We start from the raw sequence: 10184 nt of genomic DNA on the forward strand, positions 1-10184 counted from the left end.
AAAGCTCCGTTGTTTTTTTGTAGATGCCAGTTTGCTCGAGACGGTGCATGTTGTTGCTGTTCCGTTTAGAAAACAATTAGAGGAAAGGCAGCAGAGCGTAACTGGGCCTATGTTAATGCCTTCTCTCTCCGCAGCAATGAGCGCCGTTTAAATACAGTTGTTATTGTAGCCACTAGTTCCAGACCCTATTTGCGACCCCATTAAATATAAATGCTTGGTATTCTTTTTCTTCTTCTTGCAAGCAATTAATCGGATTGTCAGGTGAAAATAAAGTTTTTTAAACGAGTCATCATCAACAGCCATAATTATGGCTAGTAAAATCATGGAGCCACAGGCCCCGAAGGCCAAGTAACACAGAGACAAAGACAAAGAGATGAGGAGAGTGTCAGAGAGAATCCTATACTTTGTCCTGCCTTACGAAAAAAAACCCAGTTTAAATACGTCAGCTCATTCTGTCACAAGCCACAGCCCTGATGGTTAATATTCAAGCGCAATTTGATCCGATCAGTGACCGCTCAAAGGTCAGCTGGGAATCCAAATCTTGGAATGTATATGTATTTACACAAATCTAGGTGTTGCATGACGTCCAAAACGCTCACCATTTCCCTTCGAACGTGCTCCGTAAAAAACTGGAGGCCCCTTTGGCGTATATTGTGTAAATGAATCAATTGCAGAATGTAGCTCTGATTTGTAGCCTATAGAATATCTTTATTTGTAGTAACAGTACATGCTACATGTCCTTAGTTAAGTGTCACTGATGTTGTAACATATCATGAATGTGCTTCATAAAGATTGGTAGCAGGTGGATGTAGGCTAAGTCTGAGATATAATAGAAAATGATATGAAAAGCCAAAGCAATTTTATTGTATTCTACTATTGTTGTTGTTTGTAGTGTGTGAGATGTTAATGAACATTGATCGTTCCCCCCCCCCCCCCCCCAAAAAAAAATATATATATAAATAAAAAATAATCTGTTGACAGTATCGACCACACTTCTCGTCTCGCTGGGCTGCTTCCTCTGACTCCTGCTGCCGCTTTACAGGTCAAATGTGATATGAGAGGTGATGCAGATAAAGCGTGTGATACGGCTGCTAATGCGACTAATATAATACTAATCAGCCTCTGTAGACTCTTGAAGATAACAATTCTGAGAGTATAAAATAAATAGAGCTAATCGGTGGTTGGTAGACCATTTTGCACAAATAAACATAGCAGGGTTATCGTTTTTATTTGGAAACATAATCAGAAATCACTGAAAAAGAAACAGACATAGCTCTGTAATGACCTTCCTGTCCGCAAGACATCGTCCTCCTGAAAGACGTTTCATTGCTGCTAACTGATATCTGTTGCTCTCCTATAAAAAGACCAACACTAAGCTCTGACTGGCTGCAGGCTGTAAACAAATAGACTATTAATTTGATGGACATCGTAAATGGTTTCATCTAGATAAATATTGCTGTTTCATAGGGGACCATGGTGAAATAAAGACAGATGCGAATGCAAATGTATAATGGAAATATTTATTTCTAAAATACAATTTAACATACTTTAAACTTATGACTGTTTTTTTGACAAACTTGATCATTTCAAGGACAGAGAGGAAAATAAAAAAAACAACAACATTATGTACACGGTCTATATATTTACAGGTGGTGTTGAAAGCGGGACGTGGCCATGGCTCCGCTGCTGTCCCACTTGAAGCGCAACCAAATCCCACACACTTCAATGTGCTGCAGTAAACGTTTCCTGATTTGGAGATTGTCTTTGAAAAAAAATCGAGTCGCCGACTTGTCTTCTTGCCTTTTTGTCCATTGTTATTTTGTTATTCTGTCCAGGCTAGTAGTCCTGATGCGGGCTGTGCGTCAAACTGTGCCGTCGCAAGTCACAGTTGCGCCGAAACACCTTTCCGCAGCGGCCACAGCTGTAGGGCTTGATGTCTGTATGGGTGAGAAGGTGAGTTTTCAGGTTACTTCTTTGATTAAAGGTTCTTCCGCATGTGGGGCATTTGTGGGGGGACTCCTGTTTAGATTTAAAGCAAGCAAAGGATTATTCCCTTTAATTGTATAGAACGTCTATCAATTGTATCTTTTTCAGTCATCCAAATAACTCCACTATGGGTGTCAGTAATAGCTCACTCTGATTTACACACTCGTTTTAATGTTACTCTTATTTGTATCTCTGCACTCACAATTTTGTTTTTATTTGGTGATTGGCCAATCGTTTTGTCAGATATATTGATAGCCCCATAGACAGTGCATAATAGGTGAACTATGACCATATCGTATCACATATACTTCAGTGAGAATAGAATCGTGGAGACAGTTAATGTTTTTAGCTTACCTGCATATGTAAGGTTTTATGGACGGCTAGAGTTCGAGACTGACAGAATCCCTTCCCACATTCTTGACATTTGAATGGTTTTTCCTTGGAATGGATGTATCTGTGAAACAGAAATAACACTTAATCAAATGTCTGCTCATGCATGGATTTGCTTGTGGCAGTTACAAACGCCAGAGTCACAGGGCAGAAAAAATTCTCTACACCGCAAGTTATGAGGGGCCAACTTCATGCGTAAAAGTGCTTTAGCGCCCTCATGGAGAAAACTCTGGGAACAGGCCTGTCTGAATGTTATGGCAAGAAATTAAGAATATATTTTTGTATTGCTAGTCTTGGTCGGTACATGAAGAGAATCACATAAATGTGTATTTAAATCGTGTGCCAACTTAGAAATGGTGCTGGGGGTTTCAGACCCCCTCCAAACCCAGTGCGTATTTATTTATCTTTTTTATTTAACATTTTGTATTGCTCTTACCTGTGGTCTCTGAGATGGTCTTGTCTTCTGAAGGCCTTGTGGCAAATATCACAGGTATAGGGCCGCTCGTCCGTGTGGGTCCTCTCGTGGATGAGGAGGTTGTAGGACTTGGTGAAATGCCTGCCGCAGAACTTGCAAATAAATTCCTTTTTAGTTTTGGACGGGAGCCTGCCCCGGGTGGGTTTTCTGTCCGGGGACAACTTGCTCAGCTCGGAGATGGTCCCCCCTAGTCCCGACGCCAACTTGGCCAGATCCGCTACTTTCGGCGGATCCTCCTGCGTGGCGGCGAGAGCCAGGTTGGCGAAGTCAAACCTCGGCCTGTCCTTGTGGTGCAGCGAGGGGAGGCCGTGTATGACGCCGCCGTGTTTCGGGCTGAAGAGCTGCGCCGCGGCAGAGAAGGGTAATGCTGGGAAGGGAAGACGGGGGTCCATCAGACCCTGGGCCGCCGCCATCTCTGTGATTGTCGACCTGAGTCCTTGGATGTGCGGGTAACCCAGAGTCCAGTGGTTCATGTGCATGGTTTGCACGGCGCTCAGGCCGTACAGTCCCTGGAGCTGGTCGGCGGGGAACGTGTTGACGGCCTGCAGGAAGGAGTAGTTTGTGAGCTGGAGGGCCGGGTGCAGGGGGATCGGAGCGTGCAGGGCTTTGCTCCCCATCTTGGCTCTCAGACCTCTGCAGAAGACACGGTGATGATAACCCTATAGGGGAAATTAAAAAAAGGAAAACACAATAGTATTAGTGTTGTGTGTAAATGCTACATTAATGGCAGTAATTACGTGGCAGGCAAAATGTGACCTCGAGCTATGGTGATCATGCAGTAAAAAACACCTGTTTGACTAGACATACTGTTGTACTCGTAAAGCACTAAATTACTGTGCACATGTTTTATTCTAAACTCACATGGAAATTATGTCCTCCCACCAGAGTGGCCTATATAACTGCAGTCATCCAAAGTGGATCATTTATGCTCAGATCAGGGCGAAAAATAATTATTTTCATTTTAATAACTTTCACAAAGCGATGAAGAAGCTGATTGGGAAAATAAATTGAACATCTTGCAGTGATTTTCTGTACTAATAATAAGTAAAAAATGATTTGCCATAGGCTATATAAAACCACATAGGCTATATGAATAAACAAGTGTTTTACGCATAGACAAAGGCAACACTTGCCCCATACAAACGGGGACGTTGTTCCAAAGCAATTTTACAAAACAAATCAGTCATCAAAACTGTAAATTTAGAGGGTGTAAAGAGACTCACATGGCCTCGATTAACAGTGTAAATTACATATCCAGATCACTCGGAATATAGCACTAAATCTCCTCCGAGGTAATTAGAGAAGACACGTTGTTGTTTTTGACGGTTGTAGTCAATGTTTCACTACACAAAACAAGTGCTACGTGTGCACATTTTGAAGTTTGACATTTTTGCAGGCAGAGATCATATTTGTTGTTAGCCTTAGTGCACGAGCGTGAGTGACTCAGAGCAAAAAAGAAAAAAACAACACAACAGCTGGCTTTTTATACATAAGAAAGTGTCTTTGATCTTAGCTGGAAGTGCATGTGCCTTTTATTTTTATGGTTGCGGGGAGTAGACAGTTAATTTTATAGGCCTAATATTTTGCTTTTAGGTCTACTTTATTTAATGCTACTCGTTTTTGTGTACGGCGGGTTCACCCCGGGCAAGAGAACAATGTAGCCTAGTAAATAACCTCTTGGCTTCTTAACTTAATTTCAGTCAGAACAATGTTTGCGTTCAATTAAAGCAGGAGGCATTTTATCCCCATAATGTGGGACAAATAAGGCGAGCCGATATTGCAAGAAAATGAGAGGGCCTGCTTCCATGTTTGTGGAGATGACAAGTTAGGTTTTCCCACACAGAAAAGTTCAAGACTGGTGAAAGCGGGACTGGCAGCAGGCCAGCGGTGCGACGGCGAGCTGACCTTTAGATTTGGTGGAAAATGGAAATAAGGAAGAAACAAAAAATAAATACATTTTCTGGCGGATAAAGTCAAATTATGCTTAAAAGTGTTTTTTAGACAGATTAGACCAAATCGTTGTTTAACATAATATGCCATAAACCTTTTGAACATGAAACTTTTCTGGAGATTAAGGCATTATTCACACTTGGAGAGATGGCTCGAGGAGTGAAAGCCCTGGGTAAATGGCAGCCGGTGGGCTCGTCGCTTGTTTCGGTCAGGTCGTTAGCCTACATTTGTTTCATAGATCTGTGAATTCCTTTACTTTGCTTTCTTTTCCTTTCATAGACAGGACGGGGTGGACTCTAGTTTTGCACAGGTGCAACTTAAGTCACCATGGAAGCACTTGTTCGTAAACTTTGCCCACACGCACAACTTTGTTCAACCTGTTCTTCTCACAATAACCTTTGGACTTCATTTACACTTTGACAGCAGCCTCTAAGTGCCTCGCCGTGTTCTTTGGATCGCTGTCAGTTTCCTTTTTTGGCAGACGCTTTTCTATAGGTCTTTAGATGAGCTATAAGACACTGCTTGTTTCAGCTGTATAAGTGGGCAGAGACCATTGATGTCAAAACGTGGTTGAACCATGACCTCAACCATGGTGACCACCATCAAGTAATAGCCTATAGTCTCCCAGAGAAACAACATTTCATTAAGCTTTAGTTCTTGAAATGTTTCGCCCCTTACAAACTGTTAGATGGCTTTGGTTTATATAGCACGAACTGCAAAAGTTAAATATTTTCTTTAGATAAAATCTTCCAACAAGTGAGTTGAGTGAGCGTGGTTCCCTTCCTGCAGAAGACTGACATGTACCCTGCCAAACAGAATCTTACCCCAATAAATAGCTGCCAAGGGTCCTGCGGTATGTCAGTAATCCACAGTTAACTATAGAGGCGACGAGCTCCCAATAAAGCGCCGCTTAAAAAGTTTTCCAAGTTTCCAAGTCCATGAAACTTTTTCATATAGCCATGCAGTCAACTCTGTTGCCTCGGACCTTTTGGAGAGACGTGACAAGTTGTGAAAAGTTGTAGGAGCGAGAGGGAGAGAGGAGAAGTCTAGTTTGGAGACAGCAGCAGCGTGGGAGTCCCGTCCGGAGCTGGGGCTGGAAGTGTGCGTAGTGAGCACCGGTCTTCACTTTTCAGGGCTCCAGCCTCCGGGGCTGTGGAGCGCTCAGCCCGCCCTCCGACACGCCTCCGCCCCCCCTCCTCTATCATTAACTCCAATGTTCCTCCTCTGTTTATTTGTGTTTGGATAGCAACTAGGGCTCCAGACCCACGGTTAGAGAAGCGTGTTCTGCTCAACCTGCTCTCCACTGACACCTCTCACATAGCATATAGCCAAGGCTGATACCTCTCTCTTGGAGACACCATTGGAAGCGCATGGAGGAAACCCCTGCTCGTTTTTTCCTCCAACCTTTTTTTGTGTTGCAAACGTGCTTTTGGATACTTGAGCAGTTTACACGACTTTTTTAAAAACCAAACCCCATTTGAGGGCGCATGCGAGAGCCACCGCATTGAATTGTTTAATTTATCTGTGGTAAAAATAATAATAATAAAAAATATGAATTAACCGGTAATAAAAAAATGAATCTTAGGCTTGTGCATGAAAAAAAAATAACATACTGGGATCAACAACATGAATAAATAGAGAGTAAACAGTTAACAACTCAGAACATTTGCTGCTCTTTTCCCCATTCTGTTTGGTTTGATATTTTTCATTCAATTGTTTAAAAACACTTTCAAATTAAAATCCATAATTACATTGTCATTAAATAGGTTGATTGGACCTGTGCTTTGCACTACCAAAAAGTATTATTACCACTCGTATCAGCCACAAGTTATTAAAAACTGATATTCTATCATATGATCAATTGTGTATAATGTCGAAGGACTGGGTGTATGTGTCGAGATAAGCTTTAATTAGGAAAACTGGTCAGAGCAGATTCAAAAATACTTTTACCCTTGCACACTTCACACTGTCCAGTCTGATTCATTGGGTTTATGAGAAGTGACAGGCTGAGTAAATGAGATTAATCCCACCGCTCTTTAATTACAAAGCGGTATGTATGTGGCCGCAGATTTAGACGCAAAGCATTCCAGACTTTTCTTTTCTTTTTGAAGGACCGAATTGAGAAGTTGAAGTGCGTCTCTTTGTGTTACACGCACAGAGCAGTGGTATGACGCACTCGGACAGGCTGTACTTCAACAGGTTGTGATGAAACAAACGAAGATGTTTAATTTGTGGCATTATTCACCAAAACTTTGGCTAATTAAATCATCAAAGCGCTAATTTAATGTGAATTTAAACAAAAGAGAAGGGATGTTTAAATCAAAAATTAAACCTTTTTCAAATGAAATGTCAAAATGCACAGATAGGGATCATTGTGGCCGTTTGAGCCCAACCATTAAAACTATTTTTTTTCTATATCTCCAATAATCGTATTATTTTCCTTTTGAATGAAAACTAGAGAGACAGTTTTTAACATGCATTTGCAAACTAATTTACAGTGTCCAGTGCAGTAGGACTGATAGAGGTTTGCAGTTGCTGCAGTTCTTGCCTTTGCCGTACAGAATGTAAGTCTGCAGCGCCGCCTATTGGGACTTTAACATAACAACAAGCTGTTTCCCCTTTTACTCCAAGTGTTTGCGGCTCCGACAAAACACGGTCTGTTAGAGGAATTATACTCTGTTTTTATTGTCGACATCGCTCATAAAATATATCCAGATAAAATGACTGCATTACTTTGCAGAATGTATGCGTTTTAAATATTTATATATTTAAAAAAAAAGTAATTCAGCATAGTAGAAAAAAATCCGATAACAATTTAAATATTTATCAAAACTGCACCGCATCATTGGAGTCTCTGACCTTTTCATGCAAGTCTCAAAAGCAGTAAATGATCTCCTAAGTGCATAGGGCCAGATGTATCTCAGTTCATTATGTGGGAGATAACAAACCAAAGCTACATGTCTAAGACGTTTAGTCTATCCACGAGCTCGCGTAGCCTTAATTTTCGTTTTCTTAGAGCTGCACAACATTTTCTGCACACAACATGGTTGTGGTTTTCGTTCGGTTTCGTATCACCCAGGCCTCTATCTTCACTGTCAAAACACTGAGCAATTGCAGGCGGATTAGAAGACACATAAAACCCCCACATTTTGACATTATGGATGATTTTCTCAACATATCCCTTTTCACTCACAACATGTATAACAATGTAAACTGTGTTTATGTCTGCTCCTTGGAAAAAGGCCATTAAAAGAACTGGTAGGTCTAGGTTTAAAAAAATATATATATCTCGGGATGGTCATAATAGGCTATAATCACCAATAATGCAATTTCCGTGCAGTCGAAATTCATTTAAATCTTACAAATTATGTCAAATATTTTCTGCGCGGAATCGAGTTTTTCTTTTTCTAAAGGTTTCCAGCGACGAAACACACACGCCTTATTTATTATACAACATCCACGATTCATTTGAACGTGTTTAGTATATTCTTATATGATGACACTCGCTCTTCAGTTACATTTTATAGTATAATTATTTTACTTTATGGTTTTTCTACATTTTATTTTACTACTGTTCCGACAAAAACAACAATATTGCTCTGTGTTGAGCACACAGAGCAATATTTTTTTTCTCCCTCTACCCCTATCTGCCATAATATCACAAGTTATATACTTGTTAAAATATGACTCAGACAGTCCATAATACGTTTACAGCCTGTGGAATGTTATCTATTTGTAATTTCCCTGGACAGGACATTGTTCTATGTGGCCTCCAGTTCACAGATTTTTATTTTGCTGTTAGACCAATCTGTGCGATAGGATTACCGTATTCTTTATAGTTGCGGGTAATGTCAGAGCCGGAGAGTTAGTGCCTCGCCCTTTGACCCTGCCCCGAGTCCACTGCAGCCGCCATCATTCTCTATGATAATCTGACTCCCACATGAGTATCAGTGTTGCAGCTCAGTGCAGCTGCCAAGCCCGTAATGGCCGACACTCCTCTTCCAATAACACTGAGTGACAGACGAGAAGACTAGCAGAGATTAATGAAGAACTATAGGGCTCTGTTGGGTTTGCACAAAAGATTTAGACGCGGAAACTGACTTTGGACCTGTCAAATAATAAATGTGGAATATTTTCTTATTATGATTTAGAGATTTAAAGAAAGAAAGAAGGTAATTGATGATAATATAGTCTGGTTTAAAAAACACACATTTTTATATGTCAGTCTCATTCAGGCTTTTTCTCAAATAATATTATGACAAAATCTTTTTTTCACAATATTAATGATGTGTTCATAATGCATTTTCCTCTCAGGATCTGAACAAAGGTTCAAGAAAGGAACAACTTAAATCAATGGAGCTATACAGATCAGGTTTGAACTTGTTTATTTCTTCCTTCAAAAGCCTATACGTGTAAAATGTTGCCATGACCTGTTTCTGTCATGGCAAAATTAGACGTTCACTGTCCCATCTCTAATATCATATAGGCTACGTTCTAATGCCATAATATAATATTCAGCTCCATCAGACATATTTTGACCTTCATACAACCTGTCACATTGTTTTCAAATGCTTACCTCTGCTATAGTCCTGTACAGACAGCGTGGAGTTTCTGGCCTTGTTCTGGAGTCTGACTGGGTCTGTCTCTGTGTGTGTGCAGACAGGATGTCAGGTCCATACTGTAAGAGCAAGCAGAGGGAAACCTGTCACTCTTACCTACCTGCTGCTGCTGCTGTGGTTTTCAAAGCCCCCACATCCCCACCCACACTTTCATTCATCCTGCCCCAGCAGCAGCAGCTCTCACAATGGTTGTTTTTCACTCAGAGACCCCCATAGTCATATTTTCCTCCACATCACAGTCTTCTTCTTCTTAATTCTTACCTGAAACTGTGCACTTCTAGGAAAGGGGGTTAAGCCTCTTCTGCCTCGTGGGCGGTTTTTGGTTTAAATGTGAAACAGAATTATACAGTGTGTTTTTTTCTGTGTTTTTAAAAATAATTATTTTTAATGAAAGTATTATTATATTTCTGTGTTCTGCAGTTATGAGGTTTTCGATTTAGAGCAAACAGTAAATTGTTCTGATAATAACTGAGCAAGTAGTTTATAAATTGCTATAAAATATCTAAACACCTCTGTTGTGCATATATTATCATATCTGGTATGATAATACAAATATTAGGCTATTATCATCATTTTTTTATGGGTAAAGTTGTCTTTTTTACAGCACTAGTTTGGTTTAGATTTATAAGCTGTCCTGTGGTGGAGGCCATCATTTGCATCCCCAAACTAAAAACTGAACTTACTAAAAACATCTTGCAACTTTTAAAAGGTAATTTTAACAAATTTGGCAATTAATATGAATGAAATAGGGTGAACCTATCAGC

The 10184-nt window shown here is 40.4% G+C and overlaps 1 protein-coding gene across 2 annotated transcripts; it reads right to left on the reverse strand.

The window, feature by feature from the left end:
- Window positions 1–1519: 1519 nt before the first annotated feature.
- On the reverse strand, window positions 1520–5886 carry osr2 (odd-skipped related transciption factor 2). Of its 2 annotated transcripts, none has more exons than XM_080039312.1 (4): window positions 5626–5886; window positions 2813–3510; window positions 2341–2440; window positions 1520–1937 (listed from the first exon to the last, which is right to left on the reverse strand). In XM_080039312.1, the coding sequence occupies exons 2-4, from the start codon at window positions 3466–3468 to the stop codon at window positions 1863–1865; spliced, it is 831 nt and encodes a 276-aa protein (XP_079895438.1). In that variant the 5' UTR covers window positions 3469–3510; window positions 5626–5886; the 3' UTR covers window positions 1520–1862. The 2 variants fall into 2 exon arrangements, with proteins under 2 accessions (XP_079895438.1, XP_079895437.1); XM_080039311.1 differs by having other exon boundaries at window positions 1520–2019.
- Window positions 5887–10184: the final 4298 nt, after the last annotated feature.

This window comes from Ammodytes marinus (genome assembly GCF_949987685.1).
Source record: "Ammodytes marinus genome assembly, chromosome: 13".
NCBI lineage: Eukaryota > Metazoa > Chordata > Actinopteri > Uranoscopiformes > Ammodytidae > Ammodytes > Ammodytes marinus.